The sequence below is a fragment of the Protopterus annectens genome, chromosome 3.part0, assembly GCF_019279795.1.
Source record: "Protopterus annectens isolate FY-2018-M chromosome 3.part0, PAN1.0, whole genome shotgun sequence".
Lineage (NCBI taxonomy): Eukaryota > Metazoa > Chordata > Ceratodontiformes > Protopteridae > Protopterus > Protopterus annectens.
The window spans coordinates 1,097,772,940-1,097,799,069 of NC_056731.1; the positions used below are offsets into that span (position 1 = coordinate 1,097,772,940).

Here is a 26,130-nt window from a genome sequence, read left to right on the forward strand (position 1 = left end):
TTTTAAATACGAGTAGAGCATATATTAAGCTATTGATTGATTTCTTTCAACCAATAGAACAAGAATTGAAGGATCGGATAGTTAATATGCAAAATAAACTCTTAAATGTGTATGGAATCGATCCATCAGAGATTTTTTTGCATGAACTCATGGACAGGATATCACGCTATGAACGTAATTTGTTTGATCAAGAGATAAAGAAACTCAAAAGGAACATCGATGATTTCTCTAAAAACAATGCATTTGTTTGGCCAAAGCACAATAAAGAGAACCCTGTACGAGAAACAGTGCATAATAGGAATGGTTCTCACCCCAATAATGTTAACGTCTCAAGTGCTGTGAGTGAATCGGAAACAGTTTCGGGTGGCAAGGAGTGGAAGCGGATTAGTAAAGAAAGCTCAAGGTCTGAAGAGACGGAGCAGTCGAAGGATAATTCAACCAATAATGTCGTTTCACCAGAGACAAGTCATTCGGTGTATACTACACCGAATGAAACAGTAACTCTACGCCAACCAAGTAATGCCCCCACTAGTCATGACAACAACATATTCCACGCTAGCATGTCCAGTGTTGTGAGGCGGAAGATTGAACTCGATAAAGGGGAAGCACGAAATTTTCCCATAGCCCCTCTGCCTATCAGAACTGGCAGAAAGAGATCATTAGAATCGGACATGATGAGAGGGGCCAAGAGGAGAGATTCCTTTCAACAACAGAATCAGCGCACGCTGACGAAATACTGGAACCACGATGCTTAGTTATGAATTTATCTAAACATGTGTTGACTACAGCAGAGGTAGAATTATTAAACAAAGGTATGAATTTTATACCGACCTCAAACATGGATATTAGTGAAGCCATTTTGGCTGTGAGAGTTTTTGCACGCAATGTTTCACTTAAACTGTTGTATGGCACTGATTCTAAGGACATGAGTAATACATTTAAAAGTAGAAGCACGTATGTACCACAGATGCAAGCTAGTCTGGACATATTTGTAAAGACTGTTGAAAATGAATTATATGATGGAAATAATTTTTCTAGGACTGTTAAAGACAATAATCTTAATAAATTATAGCAAGAAGCTCTTAAAGAACTTAGAAATAATATGAATATAGTCATACGTCCAGCTGACAAAGGTGGCCCAGTGACAGTATTGGACTCTGAATACTATGTTAAGAAAATGTTAGAAATGTTGGATGATCAAGCTTATGAAGTGGTTTCAAATGGCATTGTGCATGAATTACAAGACACTATGTATAACTGTTTGTTAGAATGCACACGTATGGAAGTCATCACTGATGAATTGTTTGAATTTTTTCTGGTACCAAATCCGTTGATACCCAGAATACATGGATTGCCCAAAGTGCACAAAAATTTGGTTGAACATGATTTTAGGCCGATAGTTTCTGGATCTGGGTGGCTGACTGAGCCTATATCCATTTATTTAGATCATGAGCTTAAGAATGTATTGAAGGAATATACACATATACTTAGGGATACAGAACACTTTCTGGTGGATCTCCACCAATGTATTGAAGGAATGAGTGATATCAAGGAGATGATCTAGGTAACAAGGAGATCATCTTGGTAACAATGGATGTTATCTCTTTATTTACTTGTATCCCAAATATTGAAGGTATTAATTCTTTAAAGCTGTTGTTAAATGAATTTAGCTCATTTGACGGAAAACAAGGTTGAACTTATGTCTTTTATTGGAGATGGTACTTGGAAAACAACATTTTTCTTTTTCAGACCACATGTTATAGGCAAAGGAAAGGGGTAGCCATGGGCACTAGCTGTGCTAACAGCTATGCCAACTTGGTTATGGTGGCTTGGGAGAGTAATTACATTTTAGGGAATCCCAATGTTATCTTTTACCGCAGATTTGTGGATGACCTCTTTTTTCTTCGGAAAGGGTCCAGTGCTATGTTATTATTGTTTTTTGAGCACTTGAATGATATGGGCTCCTTTTTGAAATTTACAATAGAATATTCATATGAAAGTATTAACTACTTGGACGTGACTGTCTTTAGGAAAGGTGATAGCTTCCTGACCGAAATTTATCGTAAGTCATGCTATAGGCCTGCCTTCCTATATAGAACCAGTATGCACAATCCAACTATTTTTGAGAATATTATTAAAGGACAGGCCATGAGATTATCTAGACTCTCATGTGAGGAGTCTCAATTTGTGAGGGAACTTGGACAACTTAAAATGGGACTATTAAGCAGGGGATATAGACAATAAGAAATATCCAGGGTCTATTCTAATGTGAGTACTTTAAGGACCACCAAAGCTAGACCATATTTTTCACAAAGAACAGGTTCACAGGTTAATCAAGAGAGTAGGGAAAGAAGGACACAACAATTGTTAGTCCTACCCTATTCCAACAATACAAACATTGTTAAGGATGCTATACTACAAAATTGGAATATTTTGATGGTGGATGAGAAAATTAAAACCATTATAGGTAACTACCCTAACTTTGTATATAGCAATATGAAAAATCTTAAACAATCTCTATGCCATAATGATGCAAATACAGACATCATTCCCCCATACTATGAAGGGACCAAAAAATGTGGTAGGTGTGCACAATGTGACTCAATAGACGAGTCTCGTTATTTTAAGCACCCTGAAAGTGGACGGTTATGGGAAGTGAGGAACAATAGCAATTGTAACACAAAGAATGTTGTGTATGTAGCCCACTGTGTTGTATGCTTTTCATTTTATGTGGGCAAGACGAATAGAACTTTACATGAACGTATTAGGGATCACTTTTATTGTTATACTAGAAATCATGATTATAGTGCCTTAGCTAAGCATACATTAATGGAGGGAGAGGCACATACATTTTTGTATCAAGTGTTACACGTCCAAACACGGCACGTTTTGGGGATGTAGTTAATTTAACGGAGCAGGCTGAGCTTCGTTGGATACTCAGGCTCGCTGCACATAGGGGCAAGGGACTTAATGATACAGTTTCACTTAAACCCCACTTGAAAGGCAGGAAGTTACGATAGTACTTTAATACACATGAATTTGTACTTATGTGTATCACCCTTCTTAATGAGTTCACTCGAAAGGCAGGAAGTTATGACCATACACAAGTATTTCATTACACATGAACATGGACCTATTTATATGTATATGTCCTAATAAGTCCATTTAAAGCAGTTGTATAGTTATGCATATTTTTATGCTTAATTTATCATTAGGTTACATTAGCGAATATGCATACTGATATGGTTAAGTATACATTATTTTAGTAGGAGTTGAATACATTTTTTTGTATTATGTACTAAATATTTTACGTAGAAATAGAGATAGCCTGTTAGGTGGACTTAGTTATTACAACAAACTAGGTTGAGCTTTATCGAATTTTTAGGCTCACGATGCACAAGAGTGAAGGTTTAATGTAATAGCATACCTTATACTCCGTTAGAAAGTAAGGTAGTTATACAAGTGTTTTTGTATATATGAATTTGTATTTTTCACAACCACGAGTTATAGCAAGTATTTTTAGATAGACTCATAGCTCAATGCATTTATCATGTTTTATTTGCTTGAGCGCAATCATAATAGATGGCTCAATTATTCAATGAGTTGAAAGGAATTGTATAAATTTCATGTATCATGTATTATATATATTATACGTAGAAAGAGAGACAGCATGTTAGGTGGACATGGCTAATGCAACAAATTAGGTTGAGCTTTATTGAATTTCTAGACTCACGATGTACAAGGATAAAGGCTTGGCGATGTAGCATCCCTTGAACTCTGTTAGAGACTAAGGTGGTTATACAAGTATTTTTGCATTCACCACACTTCCAGCCACACACATACCTACTAAAACAGCACTGGCAAAAAATACACATAAATACACAAAATCATACTCGGAGGCTCTAAATAAAAACCTGCAAAAGCAGAGACCTCCAAAGCCGACACCCAAACAGCCTGCACCTCCTGTCACAAACCAGACACCACATAAAACACAAACTCAGTGCGCCGCACAATCACAGCCCTCAAGGCGAAATAACATACCCAACACACAAGTAATAGGAGACTCTATAGTAAGGCACACTGACATACCACTCACTAGGCTGGACAAGCAGAATGTTACTGTTAGCTGCCTGTCGGGAGCCAGAAAAGTACAGTTTTGTACCTACCATAAATGTAGATGTTAGAGTGTATACCCTGTTGTAGTCATCACACTTGGGTTATCCTGTCGTCAGGCGGTCCCGCAGTCGGCCTGAATTCCAAAGTCTAGGTCCGGTGTCGGTTGTTGTCAGTGCGCCAGGGGTATACAAGAGGCATCCTACGCCATTTTCTTCAGTTTTTCTTGCCCCAGATGTCTGGTGCCCCCCCCAAAAGGTGGTCAGTAGCTAGTACCAATAATAAAAGTTTAGCACAAGCAAAACATCCCTCCAGCTATAAGCAAATACACCACAAAGGTTGTATCAGTTTTTAAGGTATTGAAAGGTTTTAGTTAGGTCAGAGGGGATGGAGGGAGGGTAACCTGGACTGCAGCAGGGTATACACCTCTAACATCTACATTTATGGTAGGTACAAAACTGTAAAGAAATCAAATCTTCAGCCATTTTAAGCATCTGTTTCTTAGGCATGGGGCCTTGAACTGGAGACTGAAGTGCAGTCTTTTTTGGTTTTAGAGGAGTCTTAAGCTTAGTATAAGATTTTATGGGGAGAGTAGTCTGTCTGAAGACACCTTCAGAAACCAAAGGTGTTTCTACAGCACCAGCTTTTCCTTCTGCAATGTCGTCAGTAGGGCCTAAAGAAAATAGCTGTGTCGGCCTAGAAGTCTCTGCTAGAGAATCCAAAGCAGTCTGGGGATCCAATTCTGCGGTAGCCAGGGGCTGCCTAGGCACCTCACTGAAAACCGGAGAACCGGCGACCGGCCCAGCCGAGGCCTCGGAGTCTGGCTTTGATGTAGGCTGCCTGTCTCTATCTTTGTGGTTTTTATGCACGCCGGTAGTCGGTTGCTCCGACGGCATAGTGTAATTAAATTTCCTACCGAAGTAGTGTCGTGCGAAATCAAAGCGTCGCTTTATAGTTCACTTACTGAACCTAGCACAAAACCGACAACCAGTGACGTCGTGGTCTGGGCCTAGGCAAGGTATACAAAAAGAATGAAAGTCCTTAGGAGGTATTTGCTTCCCACAAGAAATGCAATTGTTAACTTTTTCTGACATCGGACTGAGGCAAGAAAAGGTTCCCCAATGGGGTACTTAGCTTTGAAGACCTCGGACTGAAACTTGATTCGAAAATCTCAGGTGTCGGCCAACCGGCACTTGCAAACTGCTTCTGCTTTGGGAACCGCGCGGCAAGAAAGACTGGAGAAAATGGCGTTGGATGCCTCTTATATACCCCTGGCGCACTGACGTCAGGGAAGAAGCGACAACAACCGACGCCGGACCAAGACTTTGGAATTCAGGCCGACTGCGGGACCACCTGACGACAGGATAACCTAAGTGTGATGACTGCAGCAGGGTAACACGATGAACATCCGCCACATAACGCAAGTATTCAGGTCACTTCAAAACAAGCACAAATCATTGTTCATGTTGGTGTGAATGACCCGAGACATACTTCCCTGGTCTACATGAAATGAGACATGGAAGAGCTCTCTGATCATGTAGCCCAGGCTGGTGTATGACTGTGACCATGAGTAGCATCCTGCCCTCACCAAGAATGATACCTCAGTATAAAGAAAAAATTATCAATTTCAACAACTGGCTAAACTTCTGGCGTCATTCAAAGGGGATAGAGCGACTGTCAGCCTGGGACAACATGCTCGACAAGCCGGGTTGCTTCGCAAGACATGGCTTGCACCGGTCACCCCTAGGCTTTCGAATACTGGCCAAGGCTCTTGCTGCCCCCATAGTGCCTTTTTTAGGCAAGGCTCAAAAGTCAAACCCACCTCCGTAAAAAGGACAATTAACAAAAAACTGACGGTTACGCTACTCAACGCCAGGAGTTTAAATCACAAAATGCACGTGCTCGAAGCACTCCTCAGTATGGAGAACGTCGACATCTGAGCAGTAACTGAAACCTGGTTCAAGGCTCCAGAGAGCACCCCAGCACTACCGGGCTTCAACTCATACCACATGTTTCAGCCACAGAACATGGACCGAAACACAAAAAGAGGGGGTGTATCCATACTAATCAAGGATACCTACACCTCCAGGTTAGTGGCGCAGCACGATACCTCTGAGATAATCCATGTGCAACTAACATTGGGCAAATCTGCAATGCAAATTGTGGCCTGCTACAGATCACCCTCCATGACCCAGGACCACCACTCCGCCTTTCTGGAGACACTGGAAAACATGAAGGTCCTAGCAAACACCGTAATATTGGGCGATTTCAATTACCCTACCATTCACTGGGAAAACTACTAGAGTACAAATTCCCAGTCCCAGCGCTTCCTGGAATTCATCAACTCAAACGCCCTGGATCAGCTGGTAAACTCCCCTACCAGAGATGAAAACATATTGGATCTGGTCATCATCAACATGGGCGACAGGTGTTCCACAGCAGAGGTCAACCAGTCACTGGTTAGATCAGACCATAAACTAATCACTCTGGATGTCCACACCCCACCACTGCCACCCCCAAAGTACAGTTTTGTACCTACCATAAATGCAGATGTTAGAGTGTTCACCCTGCTGCAGTCATCACACTTGGGTTATCCTGTCGTCAGGCGGTACCGCAGTCGGCCAGAATTCCAAAGTCTTGGTCCGGCATTGGATGTTGTCGCCTCTTCCCTGACGTCAGTGCGCCAGGGGTATATACATTGCAACTGACGCCATTTTCTTCAGTTTTTCTTGCCCCAGATGTCAGGTGCCCCCAAAAAGGTGGTCAGAAATTAGTACCAAAAGGAGTAACCACAGCACAAACACAAAATCCCTTCAGCTATAAGCAAATACATCAGTAAGGCACAGAAGAGATTTAGCCAGTAGATCAGAGGGGATGGAGGGGGGGGGGGTAACCTGGACTACAGCAGGGTGAACACTCTTTTATGGTAGGTACAAAACTGTACTATGTTCATTGTGTTACCCTGCTGCAGTCATCACACTTGGGTTGAATCCCAAAGCTAAGGTAGGGGGGAAGTATCATAGAGGGTTAGTGGAGGCTATAAGGCCCTGCAGAACTGCAGTGGCGAAGCCCGCCCTGGACTTTGAGTAAAGAGGTAAGTGATAGTGTTTGGTAAAGGTGTGTACTGAACTCCAAGTTGCAGCTTCTAAAATTTCCTTGGTTGGATCCCCCCTGAGAAAGGCTGTAGAGGTAGCTGTAGCCCTGGTAGAGTGGGATCTAATGGTAGCAGGAACTGGTTTCCCATGATGTGTATAGCAGAAACATATGCCATAACCTATCCATTTAGAAACGGTTTGCTTTGAAATAGCCTTCCCTTGAGAAGCTGTAGCATAGGATACAAAGAGCTGGTCAGATTTTCTGAAAGCCTTAGTTTTGTCCAAATAGTAACGAAGCTGCCTGTGAATGTCCAAGGAATGCAGGAGTCTCTCACCTTTGTTCTGTGGATTGGGGAAGAAGGTGGGTAAGTGGATGGTTTGATTTAAAGCTACACTGGAAACCACTTTAGGCATAAAGGAAGGATTAGTTTGTAGAGAAACTCTGTCTTGATGAAAAATGAGGAAAGGTTCCACTGCCATTAGTGCTTGTAGCTCTGAGACTCTTCTAGCTGAAGTTATTGCTAGGAGCAGGGCAGTCTTCCATGACAGGAACTGTAGATCTGCAGAGAAAGCTGGTTCAAAGGGAGGTAGCGTTAGTTTTTCCAGAACAAAATTGAGGTCCCATGTTGGTGCAGGAGCTCTCCTAGGTGGTCTAATGTTGGGAACTGCCTTAGAAGAGGTTATGAAAATAAAGGTGGATCCGTGTTGTAGTGAGCTGAAATAGCCAGAGCATGGATTTTAATTGAGGAAAAAGAAAGTCCTTTGTGCAACATCTCAGTTAAATACTGTAGAATGTGAGGCATGTGAGGCTGAATTGAGTCTTGGCCTTTAGTTTGGTTCCAGGCACAAAACCTTTTCCATTTGTCCGAATAAGCCTTCCTGGTGCTTGGCCTCCTGGCTTCCAGAATAACATCCAGAACTGCTTGTGAAAGAGGTGCTGGTTGGATGCTTAGAGGATTTGCCATGCAGCCAGATTTAAAGTTTTGAGCTGGCTGTGAAGAATCTGATTGTTATGTTATGTTGTGTGAGCAAATGGGGGATTTGAGGCAATATCCATGGTGGGCTGTGGGCCATATTTTTCAATAGCGGATACCAGTGCTGGCGTGGGCCAGTCTGGGGCTATGAGAATCAGTCGTGGTCTCTCCTTTTTGACTTTTCAAAAGAACCTTTGTGAGGAGAGGCAATGGAGGGAAGGCATATACTGTCAGGTTTTTCCAACTGAAAGAGACAGAGTCCACTTTCCAAGCTTGATGGTGAAATGTCCTTGTACAAAATTTTGTCAGTTGATAGTTTTGAGGACTGGCGAACAGGTCTATGTCTGGAAGGCCCCATTTTTGAGTTATCATTGCAAATATTTGTGGATCTAGTTTCCACTCGTGGGGATCCTTGATGTTTCTGCTGAGGTCGTCTGCCAAGGTGTTCTTCTGTCCTGGCAGGAATTGAGCTTGTAACTGGACTTGGTAGGCCAGAGCTGTGTTCCATAAGGTCATTGCTTGCCTGCATAGCGGGTAAGAATGTGTACCCCCTTGTTTATGTACCACATTACTGTGGTGTTGTCCGTCTTTTTTGCAAGTTGTCCTGGATGTAATAGATCCTTGAAGGCTGTCAGAGCTTTCTGTACAGCTAGCATCTCTTTTTGATTTATGTGCAGATTTCTTTGATCTGCAGTCCATAGGCCTTGAATGCATTGTCCTGCCATGTGTGCCCCCCAGGCGTAGTCTGAAGCATCTGTTGTGATAGTTTGCTTGGCTGGGGGCAAGGTGAAAGGCTGACCCTTGTTGAGGTGACATGCCTGTGACCACCATAGAAATTCCTGTTGTAGGCAGGGAATGAGGGATATCATTGTGTCCAAGCTGTGGCTGAGTTGAGACCATACGCTTTTTAGGTACCACTGTAATTTCTTCATATGCAGCTTTACAAATGGTATTATTAGTATGCAAGATGCCATGAAGCCCAAAGCCTGCAGACTTTTTCTTGCAGTTAATTGGGTCTTTGTTGCCATTGTCTTGAAATATTGAGTCAGTTGTAGTTGCTTGTCTGGCGTAAGATAAGCCTTCTGGGCCATTGTATTCAAGCTGGCACCCAGGAATGTCATTTTTTGTGAGGGTACAAGTTTTGACTTCTTTTCGTTTACTGTGTACCCCAGGCAGTTTAGTAGATGCTTTACAAAGGCCAGATGATATAAGAGAATGTCTTTGCTTTCTGCTTGGATGAGACAGTCGTCCAGGTATGGATATATTTGAATTCCTCTTTGTCTGCAGAATGCAATTACTGGTGCCAGGCATTTTGTGAAAACTCTGGGCGCAGTAGATAAGCCAAAGGGCAGTGCAGAGAATTGGTAATGGGTTGAACCTGCAAAGAAACGGAGGTATCTTCTGCAACTTTGTCTGATAGGGACATGCAGGTATGCCTCCTTGAGGTCCAACGTAACTAGCCATGCTTCCTTGCCCAACATGGGAAGTAGCTGCTGTAGTGTTAGCATCTTGAATTTGGGTACTTGTAAGTGTTTAGAATTGAAAGGTCCAGAATTGGTCTCCAGGCATTGTCCTTGCTGGGCACTAGAAAGAGTCTTGAATAAAATCCTTGGCCTTGCTCTCGAGTAGGTACCAGTTGAATGGCTCTCATGTCCATGAGAGCTGTAATTTGCTTTTGTGCCTCTGCCCATTGATTTTGTGGCAGGTTTGGCATTCCTCTTTTCATTGGCAAGGTGTGAAAGTGGAATCTGTATCCTCATAAAATTATGTCTAGGACCCATTTGTCCTTTGTGACAATGTGCCAGTTGCCCCCAAGGGGGCTGCCAGAGTAGTGCTTGGCCAGATGAGGTGCAAGTCACTGTGTTTGCCTTCTGGTGGTTTGAGACCGGTCTTCTCCTCCCTTCTGTGTTGTAGAGCCCCATTGGCGAGATTTATACTGGGCTTGTGGTTGTCCTCCGCCTCTTGGGCGTCTGTATTTACCCCTCTGTGGTCTGTCAGTGGCTGGAAAGGACCAATTTTTTGTTGGCCAGTTTCTGCTGAAGCGAGGGGGTTGTACTTGTAGGAAATCTTTGACGGTCTGCATAGATTTTGCCTTATCTTCCATTTTCTTTAAAACTTCTTCTGCTTTAACTCCAAAAAGAACATCTTGCTGTAAGGGAGCATCTAGTAGTTTTGCTTTAACATGATCAGGCAGAGTTTGTTCCTTTAACCAAGCATGCCTACGTATAACAGACCCAGTGACAGCTGCTCTGCAGGAGGCCTCCAAAGAATCAAACCCACATTGTAAGGTATGTTTGCCCACCTGCTCAGTGGCAACAGATCCTGTACTTCTTTCAATTCAGATTGTTGAGGGAAAGAGGTTATTCTTTGCTTTAACTGAGAGATTAGAAATTGCTGATACTTAAGCATGTGAAACTGACAATTCAGTGCCCTCAGAGCTAGTGTGGCTGAGGTGTAAACCTTTTTCCCCCACCTGTCTAGTGCTCTGGAACTCCTCTCGGAAGGTACTGGGTTTTTAGCCATAGAAGCCTTAGCCCCCTTGGGACACTGAGACAGTCTCTGGGTCAGCTACAGGGCGTTTGTAAAGAAATTTGTGGGAATCAGGCGCACTATAGTATCTGTCTGGCTTAGCCAGAGCAGGAGGTAGAGAGTCTGGGTTGAAACTGGATTCTAAATAGACATCATCCACAATGTCCAAAACTGGTGGGATGGCAAGTGGTCTGTGTTGGGGGAGTAAAAGAAATTCTCTGAGCCTTTTCTTTGAATCAGAGTAGTCCTGACCTTCCCAGTGAAAATGTTCCCTCATAGTGTGTAAAGTTTCCCCAAAGGAGTAGTCTTCAGAAGGAGAAGCTGAGGGAATGGAGTCCTCAGCATCAGAATCTTCATAAGGAGAGAAAAAGTAGTCTTGGTCCTCAGAGGAGTCTGAAGAAATGGACATTTGCTCACAGGATGCATAATCTTCCTCTTGTCTAGGCCTTTTGTCAGGAGGGGGGTGGGAACTCCTGATTAAAGAAATCAAATCTTCAGCCATTTTGAGCATCTGTTTCTTAGGCATGGGGCCTTAAACAGGAGACTGAAGTGCAGTCCTTTAGATTTAGAAGGAGTCTTAGACTTAGAAAACATTTTAATGGTGAGAGTAGTCTGTCTGAAAACGCCTTCAGAAACCGATGGCATTTCTGTAGTACCGACGTCTTTTGTAGCAAAGTCGTCGGAATGGCCTGAAGTAAAAGGCTGCGTCGGCCTGGTACATTCCGTCAAAATTTCCGTAGCGATCTCGGGTTCCAGATCTGCGGTAGTCAGGGGCTTCGTCGGAGCCTCACTGAGGACCGGAGACCGGATCAGCCGAGGCCTCGGAATCTGGCTTAGGCCTGGGCTGTCTGTCCTTATCCCTGCATTTTTTGTGCACGCCGGTAGTCGGTTGCTCCAATGGCATGGTGTAGTTAAATTTCCTACCGAAGTAGTGTCATGCAAAATCAAAGCGTCTTTTAATGGTACGCTTATTAAACCTAGCACAAAACCGACAAGAAGTGACGTCGTGGTCTGGGCCTAGGCAAGGTATGCAATAAGAATGAAAATCCTTATGAGGTATTTGCTTCCCACAAGAAATACAATTGTTAACTTTTTCTGACATCGGTCTGAGGCAAAAAAAAGTTTCCCCAACGGGGTACTTAGCTTTATAAAAGACTTCGGTCTGAAATTCGAATTCGAAAATCTCAGGAGTCGGCCGACCGGCACTTGCGAACTGCTTCTGCTTCGGGCACCGCACAGCAAGAAAGACTGAAGAAAATGGCATTGGTTGCAATATATATACCCCTGGCGCACTGACGTCAGGGAAGAGGCGACGGCAACCGACGCCGGACCAAGACTTTGGAATTCCGGCCGACTGCGGGACCACCTGACGACAGGATAACCAAAGCGTGATGACTGCAGCAGGGTAACACGATGAACATCTAAGAAAACCACAATAAAAAACTTTTCTAAAGCAAACTTCACCTTACTTAATACAGAGGTGGTACGTTTCACAGCCCCCATGCTAAAGGATAACGCTGTCTAAGATGCAGAAACCTTTACAAATGCACTCTATGAACACCTACAAGGATGCATGGATCGTGCCATCCCTAGCAAAACCAAGAATCACTCCTCTAAGAGAAGGAAACCAGTTTGGTGGACCCCTGCAATAAGCAGGCTATACAAAAGGAGGAGGAAACTAGTTCAGAAAAAAAGGAAATCCCAAGAAGTAAAGACATCCCTGATTAGTATCAGTAAAAAACTAAGGTCCCTCATGAAATCATCCACGGCTAACTTCGAAAGAAAAATAGCCAAGGATTCAAAAGATAACCACAAAGCCTTCTTTAGCTATGTTAAGAATCTAAGTGGCAATTCACAGATATGCACTAAACTAGTGCAAAATAGCACAAAATATACTGAACCTACTGATATTGCCAACATCATGGCAGATAGATTCAGTACAAACTTCACCCCCCCCCCCCTCCAAAAGGGCCCAAAACTAGACCGGAGAAGTGTGTCCCAAAAATCACAGAAACACAGGTGAAAACAAGTCTTTCAAAAGACAAAAAGACAGCATCAATGGGACCGGATGGTGTCCCAGGCTGCGTCTTGTACGAACTATAGCACGAACTAACTCCCCACCTAAACACGCTGTTCAACTTCAGCCTCTCCACAGGCTACGTGCCCATAGAACGGCACACAGCAACGGTTATTGCTCTCCACAAAGGAGGGGCCACAACTGACCCTGGTAACCATCGCCCCATAAGCCTCGTCTGCAAGGCTATGGAGCGCATCATCATGGAACTCATTAAAAAAGGCATTGGGAACCTCCAAACACTTGACCTGACCCAGTTTGGCTTTGTTAAGGGCAGATCATGCCTATTAAACCTGGTTGACTTCTTCGAGACAGTCACCAAGGCCATAGACGAGGGAAAGGCGGTTCACACAGCCTACCTTGACCCCGCCAAGGCTTTCAACACCATTCCCCACTCTGGTATTACAGAAAAACTCACCAGCCTGAACATAAAATGGGTTGCCAACTGGCTTACAGACAGAACTCACATGGTAAGAATAGCGGGCTCCAAGTCCGACTCTAAACCAGTCACAAGTGGTGTCCTGCAAGGCTCGGTCCTGGGACCCCTACTGTTCGGTATATATTTCTCAAAAGTACAGGCAAACACAGGAGGACTATGGCTAACCAAGTTCGACGATGACTGCAAACTGGGAGCCATAATTGACTCTCCGGCTGACACTGACATTCTCCAAAAGGGCCTTACTGAGACGGACACCTAGTGTCAAATTCATGGCCTCAAGCTAAATGCCAAAAAATGCAGTCGTCCCATTTGGGAAAAACAAAACACCCACGAATTACCACATAGATGGCAGTCCCCTTACTACAGAAGAGGTAATAAGAGATCTGGGGACCCAGGTCGATAGTAATCTCTCCTTTGACAATCATATTGCCAAAGTAGTTAGGAAATCCTTCTACGTGGACCAACTAATTACTAAAGGGTTCGCATCTAGAAATAACGAGGTTATAGTACCCCTCTACTCATCACTCATTAGACCCATCATAGAGTACAATGCCCCATTTGGGATGTACCTCACAAGACACTTCCAACAGCTGGAAAGACCACAAAAGTACCTCACCAAGAGGATTACTGGCCTCAAACATATGTCCTATGCAGCCCGGCTGAAAAAACTCCGGCTGTATTCAGTGGCATATCGCTTAGTCACAGGTGATCTCTGCCAGACTTAAAAAGCCATGTCCAACTCAGAATTGATGGACATGCTCCACCTAAAGAAATCCAAGTCACTGCAAGTAGAGCGCTATAGTGAGCTAAACCTCGCCACAACAATAATTAGAACATGCTGGAGGGAGAGATTCCTGTCACAGAAACTCCCCATGTTTTGGAACAAAATTCCAAATTACATCAGGCAGAGCCCCTCACTAACACTCTTCAATAGAAACCTTGACAAGTGGATGGGTAACAGAAAATACACCCCTGGGATCACTTCATTGGCTCTGCTTGACAGAGGATCAGTTAATTAATCAATGGGGCGGCGAAAGCCGACACACTCTGGCTAGGCTTATAAATGCCCTCGGGCAGATAGCTTAGTACCTACCTATGAGCCTATATATATATATATATATATATATATATATATATATATATATATATATATATATATATATATATATATATATATATATATATATATATATATATATATATATTACACACACACACACACACACACACACACACACACACACACACACACACACACACACACACAGATGTAAAAAAATATACACACACTTTCATTTTCAGATTTCATTGCCTACTTGTCATCTACCTATACTTATTTCAACCTTTCTTTGAGCAGCAAAAGTAATTACAACAGCTGATCCTTTAAGAAACATTTACAAAAAAAGTGCTGTACAACCAATAATTGTTTTTTTTCTGAATGTTTGGTTTATTAAAAGTGATGATTCCTAGCATTTACTGACTGCAATAAAATGCTTACTTACTGACAAAACTTTTAACTACCGATTTCAGAATATTCTCAACATGAAAGTTTTTCATGCATTACATCCCTTCAACTACGGAAACCTACTTCACTATATTACTTATATGGTACAATACACTACAGGCCACATAATAAACTGTTAAATCCATTAGGTAGAAGTGCCTCTTTTTAGAGGTGTGCTAGGCATGGTTAAGAAACCTGCTTATGTGCTTAGTCATACAATTTGGAAGTGGAAACTGAAATAATGAAACTCCGGAATAGAGGAGGAAGCTCATGAATAGATCTTACCCCTACCCAACTCTCCTATACTGCTAGAGATTATTTTCACTGAAGCACTGGGTCACCCCTGCATTTACAGTTATAATGCTGTGAGGTGTTACTGAAACAGTTTTTGATTTCCTGCTAATTATCAATGAATATATGATCCCCACCTAAGAAGCAGAATGACACACTTTGTCAAGTACTACAACTCAGAATTTTAAACAAGGTGTTAAAAGCAAATGTAAAATTACAGGACTTAGTAGAAATTTACTACACACTGAACTGAAAATAGTCCACAGTAAAGAAGACTATAATGGAAATTCCCCATCAGTCTGGTGTTACTTATGCAGTAGCCAGCTTAACACATGTTAAAGGGACACACCTGAATTTTATGATGTCAGTTTCTGTGGCATATCAGTAAATCTTTTACCTTAAGAAAGCAATGGCCTAGATGTTGGAGCAGAATTATTGTTGTTTTTTCTTCACAATTTTTGTTCTTTTTAACTTTGGAAGGAAGCAGAAAGTGAGTACAGAAACAAACAGCAGTCCAGATGACACCCAAATGGCCTCCTACTAACAACCTCCTGTAAAGAAGCATCTCCTGTGCAAAGATGGTAACAGACAGGCATCTACTGATTCGAAGAAGGGACAGTCTAATTAAAGGTTGCTCAGCTCTGTGGCATAAAGTGATAGAGCAATCAAATCACTTCAGATAACCCATATTCAGTTCAATGCTTCAGCACTGCAGGAGCAGACTAGGGGTGGGGTAGGGAGTGATTGGGGGCCAGGTGCTTGCACGGGCACATCTTTGTGGATGAGCCACTAATGGAGACCAAGGTCAAATGGGCATGCTGGCTATAAGGTGGAGAAGGGCTTTAGTCGAATCTTGTACAGAAAAGTACAGTTGTGTACACTTACCATAAATCTAGATGTTAGAGTGCATTCACTGTTGCAGTCATCACCTATGGGTTATCTCTGCTGTGGTAGGCCTCGGCCGGCCTGAATACTTGAGTCAATGTTTTTCTGCATCGGCTGCTGTCGCATGTAGTCTGATATCAGGTCATCAGTGCTATAAAGCAAGGTAGCAGACGCCATTACCTCAGTTTTTACTGCCTTAACCCATCAGAAGCTCAAGGAAATACGGTAAAATGGTCCTGGTGGCTAAAAGCCACCATGAGAAGCTCATGTCCCCTAAGGAAAGAGGATATAATGGGGAAGGAGGGAGGGAAACCAGGACTGCAACAGTGAATACACTCGTTCATCTACATTTATGGTAAATGTATACAACTGCACTATGTTGTTCGCGTTTCACTGTTGCAGTCATCACCTGTGGGGGGATTCCCAAAGCTGAAGAGAGGGGTGGAAGGATTAGACCTAGGCATGGGTCAGCATGCCCTGCAGAACTGCAGAGGCAAACCCTGCCCTAGCCATAGAGAAGAAAGGTAGCTGGAAATGCTTTGTAAAGGAATGGACAGAAGTCCAGGTGGCAGGTTCCAAGATGTCCCTCGTGAGAACTCCTCTGAGGAATGCTGTGGAAGTGGAGGCTGCCCTAGTGGAATGGGTACGAATGGACTTAGGGGGTGGTTTTCAATGTAGTTTGTTGCAGAAATGGATACAGACTGATATCCATTTGGAAATTGCTTGCTTGGAAATGGGCTTCCCCTCTGACCCTGGGGCAAAGCTGACAAGAAGCTCTTCTGTTTTTCTGAAGGGTTTAGTACGGTCCAGGTAGTATCTGATCTGTCTGTGCATGTCTAGTGACTGCCAAATTCTTTCCCCTTGTTTTGAGGGTTAGGAAAGAAGGTGGGCACATGTATGGCCTGGCTGAGGGTCACATCAGATACCATCTTGGGCATAAAGGAGGGGTTAGCCCTCAGGGAGACACTGTCTGCATGGAAAATGATGAAGAGCTCGACAGCCATGAGTGCCTGAAGTTCTGACACCCTTCTGCCTGAGGCGATAGCTAGTAGGAAAGCAGTCTTCTAGGAGAGGAATCTCAATTCTACTTAAGCAGCGGGTTCGAATGGTGGTAAGGTTAGTTTTTCTAAACCATAATTCAGGTCCCAGGCTGGTGTGGGTGGCCTTCTGGAAGGTCTGATATTAGAAGCCCCTCTGAGGAACTGTTTAATCAAAGGATGTGAGAAAAGGGGCTGGTCTGTATCGAAATGACCTGAAATGGCTGAGGCATGGATTTTAATGGAAGAGAAGGAGAGGCCACTACTGAGTAACTCAGCTAGGTAGTCCATGATAAGAGGGATGGCGGGTTGTGAGGTACTGCCTCCTCTGGACTGGCTCCAGGAGCGGAATATTTTCTGTTTCCCTGCATAAGATTTTCTGGTGCTGGGCCTTCTGGCTTCTGTGATAATGTCTAGGACCCATCTGCTTAACAAGGTCCCCCTGTTTTCTTTAAAGGTATTAGCCATACTGACAGTTTGAGTCTCTGTAAATCTGGGTGCAGCACCCTCCCCTCACCTGGGTCAAGAGGTCTGAGATCAGGGGAAGCTGCCTGGGAGGCTGTAATGTCAGGCTGCACAGTAAGGGGTACCAATGCTGTCTTGGCCAATCTGGAACAATAAGGATGGCCTTTGGTTTCTCCTCCTTTATCTTGATCAGTACCTTGGGAATAAGAGGCAGACGAGGGAATGCTTACACAAAGAGGGGGTTCCAGGGGAAGGTCAAGGCATCAACTTTCCACACTAGGTGGCGATACCGGTGGTTGAGGTTCGAAGCAAAGAGCTCCACCTCTGGAGTTCCCCACTCCTGAAGGACTTGCAAAAAGATTTTCGCGTGGAGCTGACATTCGTGGGGGTCCAGTAAGTTTCTGCTTAGGTGGTCTGCCAGGGTGGTGGTGTTCCCTGGCAGGTATTGGGCAATTAGGTGTAATCCCATGGAGGAGGCTGTCAGCCAGAGGTTCATGGCTAACCTACATAGAGGGTAAGACTGGGTCCCTCCCTGTTTGTTGATGTACCACATTACTGTGGTGGTGTCTGTTCTGAAAAGGAGAACCCCTGGCCTGAAACGGAGTTTGAAGGATGTCAGAGCCTTTTGTACTGCCATCATTTCCTTCTGATTGATGTGTAAGGGAAGGTGTTGGGCATCCCAAAGACCTTGGGTGCACCTGCCTGCTAGGTGAGTGCCCCAAGCAATGTCTAAGGCGTCAGTGGTGATGGTCTGCCGGGAAGGGTGGAGGATGAAGGGAAGACTCTTGTTCTTGGCATAGGCCCCTGCCCACCAGAGAAACTTGGCCCCTATATAGGGGATCAGAGGGAGAGAGATCTCTAGAGACAGAGTGCTGACACCAAAGGTTCGTTAGATACCACTGAAGCTTCCTCATGTGAAGCCTGGCCAGGGGAATTAGAAGGATACAAGATGCCATGTACCCCAAGGCTTGCAGGAAATTCTTCGCAGTGAGGTGACTTCTGGTAGCCAGCTGGGTAAAGTAGAGAGCCAGGAAGTTCTGCTTTTCTGGGGACAGGAAGGCCATTTTGGATGCGGTGTCCAGCAGTGCTCCCAAGAAAATGATCCTCCTGGAAGGAGTTTGCTTCGATTTCTTCTCGTTGATGGTGAACCCTAGGGAAGTTAGGAGGATTTTGACAAAGAGAAGGTCCTGGAGCAGCTTTTCTTTGCACCCTGCCTGAATGAGGCAGTCGTCCATATAAGGGTAAATATGTATATTTCTCTGTCTGCAAAATGCTATGGCCGGGGCAAAGCATTTGGAGAATACCATGGGAGCAGTAGATAAACCAAAAAATAGCGCAGAGAACTGAAAGTGTTGTAAGCCTGCCATGAAGCACAGGAATTTCTTGCAGGGTTCCCTTATGGGGATGTGGAGGTAGGCATCTTTTAGATCTAGGGTCACTAGCCAGGCATTTTTTTGTCAGCATAGGCAGCAGCTGCTGCAAAGTTAGCATTTTGAATTTGGGGACCACCAGGGAGGTGTTCAATGTGCTAAGTGCCCTCTTTTCTGGGAACAAGGAATAGTCTGGAAAAAAAGCATTTGCCTGTTTCATCTGAGGGTACAGGTTCTACTGCCCCCCTGGGATACAAGAGTTTGGACCCGTTTCAATGCCTCTGCACACTGATTTGGTGGCAAGTCTGTGTACCCTCTTGGAAGTGGGAGTTTGTTTAAAGAAAATTTGTATCTCTGAAAAATTATCTTTAAGACCCATTGGTCCTTTTGTTACAGACAGCCAATATTCTTTGCAGAGGGAGAGCCTTCCTTCTAGCGTTTGGTGAGTGAAACGAGGACAGAGAGGGGAGAGGGAGTCATTGAGAGTTTTTGCCATAGAAGGGTGGCTTAAAACTCCCTGCCTTTGGGGCAGAAGTGGTCAACTGTTTGGTTCTCTGCTGCCTCTGGGATAGGGGCCTGGGTGGTCTGCCCCTGCAGGGCTTACCCTGGCCCTGTCTGCTACGTGCAGGGAAGGACCAGTGCTTAGAGGGAAAGTTTCTGCTGAACCTTGGAGGTTGAATCCAAAATAAATCTTTAACTGTTTGCATAGATTTTGCTTTGTCTACCATCTTTTGAAACACCTATTCTGCTTTTACTCCAAACAAGTGGTCCTTATCCAGGGGTGCATCAATAAGACTTGACATGATCAGGGAGAGTTTCTTCAACCATACATGTCTTCTAAAAACAGATGATGACACTGCTGCCCTGCTTGAGGCTTCTAGGGCGTCATATCCACAGTTTTATGAGTGTTTGGCCACTTCTGCTAACTATTTCGAATTGGCACAGTCAGTAAAGGTTGAAATCTTGTTTTAATAGCTCCAAAGTGTGCTGTTGATATTTTAAAATATGGAACTGAGTGTTCTGATAGCAAAGGTTGCAGAGGTGTATACTTTTTTCCCCATCTGTCCAGAGCTCTGGAATCCTCGTCAGAAGGAATAGGATTCTTGGCAGCACTAGTCTTAGCTCCTTTAGGTCACTGTGTAATGACCTCTGGGTCTGCAGCAGGAATTCTGTACAGGTATTTGTGAGAATCCGGTACTCTGTAATACCTGTCAGGTTTACTGGGAGCAGGTGGGAGGGCGTCAGAGGCTAAGCTGGATTCAAGGAAAACATCATCCACCTCTTCTAAAATGGAGGGAAGGCCAGGTGTCTGTGCTGGGACAGGTCCAGAAACTCTTAGTCTTTTCTTAGACTGGGGGAAATCCTGCGATTCCCACTGGAAAAGTTCCCTGAGGGTGTGAAGGGTTTCCCCAAAGGAAAGGTCTTTTGGTGGGGAGGCAAAAGGAATGGATTCCTCGACATCTGAGTACTCATAAGCAGTCAAGAGGTTGTTGTTCCTCTTCAAAATCTGAATAATAAGATTATGCGGAATCCTGTTCTGTCATAACTTCAGGAGAAGGGTGTCTTTTCCTTTTAGAAGTTGTGGCCTGACTACCCCTGATAAGGGAGATGAGATCCTCCGCCATTTTAAGCATTTGTGCTTGGGGTGGTGGAGCAGGAGCAAGATGGTGGCTAGAGGCAGATTTTCTAGGGGTGGCCTGGCTTCTAGGCCTAAGAGTATCCATCAGTCTGAGAGAAATGGTAGTCGAATGAGAAGACGTTGTTTTTAGTCTAGATTCTGTAGTGCGAGAGGCCTACTCGGAAAGCCGAAGCTTGTGTTGCGGCTCCGGACCCAACCAATGCAGAGATAGCCAGAGACTCGGAAGATGAAGATTTCTGCGGCAGACCAGACTCTGAAAGGGTCTCGGTAGAGGCCTGGGTAGATATCGAATCAGGCATCAGGGGCTGCAAAAGCGCCTCAATGAATTCCGGAGAACTGCAGACCTGCATAGCGGTCAAGTCGTTGGAGGGCTTAGCCTTGTATGGTCTGCCTCTATCTTTATCTCTGTGTTTATTCAGAATGTCCACGGAATGCTGGCAGACAGACACCATTTCAGAATGCGAAGACTTAAGACAAAAATACCAGTCTACAATAAGAGCTCTACGGCGAATGGTTCTCGTGTTAAAGAGGGCACAGAACAGGCAACAGGGGATGCCGTGGTCTGGGTCTAAACAAGTGACGCAGTATGAATGGAAGTCCACAGGCGGGACAACTGTTAACTTTTTCGGACATCGGTTAGGGCAAGAAAAAAGGATCCCCAATGGGGTACTTAGCTTTAGACATTTTCAGCTGTAATTCAAACTCTGGAAGCGACTGACCAGTATATTTGCTAACTGCTTCTGCTACGGGCTCCATGGCATGAAAAACTGATGTAATGGCGTCGGCTGCCTTACTTTATAGCACTGACGACTTGATGTCAGACTACAGGCGACAGCAGCAGACGCAGAAAAACAGTGACTCTGGTATTCTGGCTGGCTGAGGGCTACCACAGCAGGGATAACCCACGGGTGATGACTGCAACAGTGAAACACAAAGAACATCAGACAGTTACACCACAAGCCAACTACATGGCTTCCTCTTGGATACCACAGATGTGGGTGGAATGGGGAAATATGCATAAAACCATAAGCTCTGATAGCTACCTGGTTGACAGCCCCATCAGAATGAATGAGAAAGAGACATTTCTTCCCAAAATGGGAATAAATAGGCCATGTAACTCGCTGAGATGATAGTATTTCTATATACACTGCAGCATTTGATGAATATTTCTATATACACTGCAGCATTTGATGAATATTTCTATATACACTGCAGCATTTGATGAATCAAGTGCAGCAATTATTTTCCTTCTTACTCTTCCTAACTTTGTTGGGCTTTTTTTTTTTTTTTATTAAATAAAAAGCATCACAAACTTTTTATTAAATCACGGCCGAAAAAAAATTAGCTTCTCCACTTGCAACATTACCACAACGCAAGTTGAGCTACGTCCATAGACTTTAAGGGGGCATTTTTGCACATGCTCAGTGGTGAGCTGATTAAAGTCTATAGACAAACACTTATCCTAAGCCTATGTTACCGAGGTTAAAGTTCTTTGTTTGATGTCAGTGCAAGGAGAAATTAATTTTACATAAAGGAAATGACAAAAATGTTTCCTGGTTGGGGAAAGTACTACGTACTGCATGCTGTAGTGCTAAGGTGCATTTCAGAACAGTGGCCTATCACTTTAAAGGAAAAATCCTACTATGCAAACATGAATCTATAAATCAATACTTGTGTGTTGGTGGCTACTACAGGCAAATCAGTAATCTGTTACAACAGGCAACTGCAAATAATCCAGTGAAAGAACCCTGTATGTATGAATAAATGCACTCAAAATTCTGATAACACTTTACTTTATATGGGGTAAGGAATTCAAGCAGGGAGAACTCTTAATCATTAAGACCCTTTCATAATGATTTTCTGTAGGGACTTAAATCTTACTAAAAAGTCACAAAAATGCAGTGTATGTGTAGGGGAGGGAACATGTAGCATAGCAAAAGAAAAAATAAACTGAAAAATATATAGACCAAACAAGCGCATAAATAAGAAGCAACCTAAATAGGAGAAAAGACAATCATCATCAAACAAGTCTTAAGTTTAGTGGTATATACAGAATTCAGTCATCTTCTGAATATTACAATCATATCGAAATTTATTAACTTTCAAGCACTATACCTCTATGTGTTCATTATCTTTTTTACATCAATACTTTTTAAGTCCATTCCAACAATCACTGCTTGCATAAATCTGATGAGCTAATGCCCTACCTGCTCCTGCTACGCTCACGACTTCTGTGCCGGGGAGGAGGAGGAGGTGACCTTCCTCGATCATAATCAGATCTGTGACGACTGCTTTCTTGCCTCCACCGATCTGGACTCCGTACTCTGTCTCTTCTGTCTCCACGGTCCCCATGGCTGTCTGACCTGTGACGATCGCTATGCCTGCCGCCACTACTTTCACTATACCCTCGATGTCGGCGATCATCATAGTGCTTATTTCGGTCTGGCGATCTCCGTTCATCTGGTGACTTATCAGGTTGATAATGATTTGTGTGCCTATACTGGTGATCATTTTGAAAAGAGCTGGTCTTCTGTTGGTATCCGCTGCTAAACTGAGGTTGAACAAATGACTGTGGTACATAACTTACAGAAAATGGTGGCTGATAGTTCATCTGTTGTGGCACAACAGGAGGCGGTGGGGGCAGTGGTGGTGGAGGCACCATGTAAGGAAATGTAGGCTGTGGAGCAGCAGGAGCTAAAGGTACAGCAGGAACATTTGGGCTAGGTAATGTCGGAGGAGCAGGAGGAAAACAAGGGGGTCCAGGAAACCCTGGTCTCACTGGTGGAGCAATGAATGGTGGTCTTGGGGGTACCTGTGTAACTGGAGCTTGCACTGTAGGTGGTGGAGGTGGTGGTGGTGGCAGCGGCGGCACCTGAGGAGGGTAAGGAGTATATTCGGGTCTAGGTGGTAAGTAGCTGGTAACTGGTGGGGCAGAGTAAGTTGGAGGGGGTGCAGAAGGCTGCTGTTCATAGTGATACTGTGTTGTCTGCTGAGGTTGAAGTGGTCTTAAATTATGTGGCCGGAAACTTGCTGCTGAAGTTCGTGGTCCTCCTGCTGCTGAAGTTCGTGGTCCTGCTGAAGTTCGTGGTCCTCCTGAATTTCGCGGTCCTGAACCACCTCTACCACGTGGATGACCACGTCCACCAGAGAATGACATTGCACCTTTAAAAACAAAAATACATCAGTGTAATAAATCAGGAAACTGTAGCCGTTTAAATCAATGAGAAACATTACTGAGAAAGACTGCCTAAAGACAGAGAGAAACTAAATACCCAACGCCACAGAAATTTAAACAGCAGCCTCCTTAAAACAAATGCCACGCATTATAAGGAAAGCATATTAGTATCACTCAAGGCTATAAATTAATTTAATGCATTTTCAATAGCATTACGGTAGTCAGCTCTGATGGGTTTCTATTAGTTGCACATTCTCTCACACTTCATCAACAATACTTGTTACACACAGACTACAAAAAGACAAGATTCCTTGAATGTTTTTCATCTAAGTAAGTATGACTATGTGGAGCTTTTCTCCCCGGGCCTCCGCTGAAAATGGACATGTATCCAGTCGGACTATCCCGGTAAACCAATGTAAAATAAATAAATAAATAAAATAAAATAAAATGCAGCAGCATAGAGAAACCATTAGCAATAAACAGTCCAGTTAACCTTAAAATCAGTATAATAATTTTACAGAAGCTATGCGAATAAAATAAAATAAAATGCAGCAGCATAGAGAAACCATTAGCAATAAACAGTCCAGTTAACCTTAAAATCAGTATAATAATTTTACAGAAGCTATGCGCAATACAACAGATAACCAAAAAAAGACACTCATCCCAAAACTGATATGCCCAGAAGTTTGTCTTGTTCATGATATATACAAATACGGAATGCATTAATACAACACTGCTGTATTTGCATTTTGACATGCATAACTCCCAATAGAACAACTGCAGTGAACAGTATCAAGTCTATTAATAAAAGTATAAGAAGCAAAAATAACTGAAGAGATCTGTGATAATGCTTAAATAAATGACAGACAGGCATTAAATAATTAACTTCAAATATGCATGGCTTCAATTTATTTTTGCAGGAGGAAGCAACCTCCTGTGTTCAGCAGCTTGATCCCCACCATAAATATGGCAGCTTCTGAAAAAAAGTAAATACTTAGTTTTGTGAAAAAAACTGCAAGCTTTGTTTTACCATGATGTATTAACAAAGAAGTTACATCATAATATCAAAACATACACAGAAAAAATACAGCAGGACTTACAAAAAGAATAAAAGAATTCAGCCATATAATACTTAAGGATTTTTTTATTTTTCCAAGTCTGTGCCCCTTTCGATTACAGATTCCTGTATTCAACATTTGACAAGTTGGTCTTTTCAACCCTTCCATTTGGTCATCAATCCTTTCTTCGATTTATTTTGAGAGCACTTGGAGTTTTTAAATAGCTTCATCAAAAATAATTTTTTAGAGAGTCTGACTTGTATCTTATTCCGTTTTTTTTTTTTTTTTTTTTTTTTTTAGATGAAACACTGTAAACCTAGATAGTTTGATTTTTAGTCCATCTGTATCTGCTGCCAGCTAGGAAGGGACAAGAACTGCTCCAAATCATTAAAACAGCTGCTGTCTGGCTGCTTATACATAGGCCACTGAGAAGAAAGCTAATATGGGAATTTTAATGCACTCTGAGGCTAGCAGGTTGTGCGGTAGGCCCGGCAAGCCAGCACATAAAAATGTACTGCAAATCATTAGCAGACTGGAGTTCCACTGTGGCGACCCCTAACCGGGAAAAGCCGAAAGACACAAACAATAAAATGTCTACTAAAAGCACACTATGGTATTTGAACGAAAGGGAGTCAGCTTTTAACAGGATGTGGTACAGCTCAGAAGCAGATGTAAATAGCACCAGAAATTTAACACTAAAAATAGTGAAATAATTTTTTCTCCATGGTAGATGTTCAGAACTACACAACATGAAGCAGTTAAGATGAGGTATAACAATGTAGCAGTGCAAGAAACAGCTCTAGTGAAGAACAGGAGAATGAGGTAGATGGAACAAAAAGACATCATTCTGTTGAACTGGTCACAATTAAGGCTGAAAAGAGCTGCAAAGGCTTTATAAAATCAAATGTATCCAACTAGTGGACTCAGACAGATGTAATAATGTGCACAAAAGATGTAAAATGTGAAAATAAAACAAGTTATGGACATACAGTAACGATACATCAGCGATGTCTTCTTAAGTACTTCTTAAGCTGTGGGTTATTGGATCCAATACCGCTACCTTCATAATCTTCAGTCCTGGAGCTCAGACTATTATCTATAACTCCCTGCCCTCTCTATCTTCAGATACAGTTTGCCCCCTCATTACACCCGGAACACAGAAAAAAAGAGGAAAAATATTTTCAAAGGTCATAGAGAAAGGACAGCCTGCTCCAATATAGCTTCAAGATAATATGCACAGCCAGCCAAGAGAAACAAACCGTGAAACAAACCGTGAAAAAACTGAAGAAAGCATGGAGGGAGAGATGGTTGAGAAAAAACAGAAGACAACACAGATGTACAGTTATACTCAGTCCATAACTTTCATATCCGATGTTGTCTTTTTCTTCCATCTCAACATGTGCAGAGTCCGCAGTGAGTAACAATCCAAGGATGGTCCTAGGAGAAAACATCCTGCAAAATGGTTGTACCAAAGGAAGCTCC

The 26,130-nt window shown here is 43.2% G+C and overlaps 1 protein-coding gene across 5 annotated transcripts in view; it reads right to left on the reverse strand.

The window, feature by feature from the left end:
* DROSHA (drosha ribonuclease III) overlaps nt 1–26,130 on the reverse strand; it is a 3,547,421-nt gene that overhangs the window by 3,444,787 nt on the left and 76,504 nt on the right. For all 5 annotated transcript variants that reach the window (XM_044065333.1, XM_044065331.1, XM_044065329.1 and 2 more), the window contains exon 3: nt 22,623–23,577. In XM_044065333.1, coding sequence (XP_043921268.1) covers nt 22,623–23,577 — 955 coding nt within the window. The remainder of the gene's footprint in view (nt 1–22,622; nt 23,578–26,130) is intronic.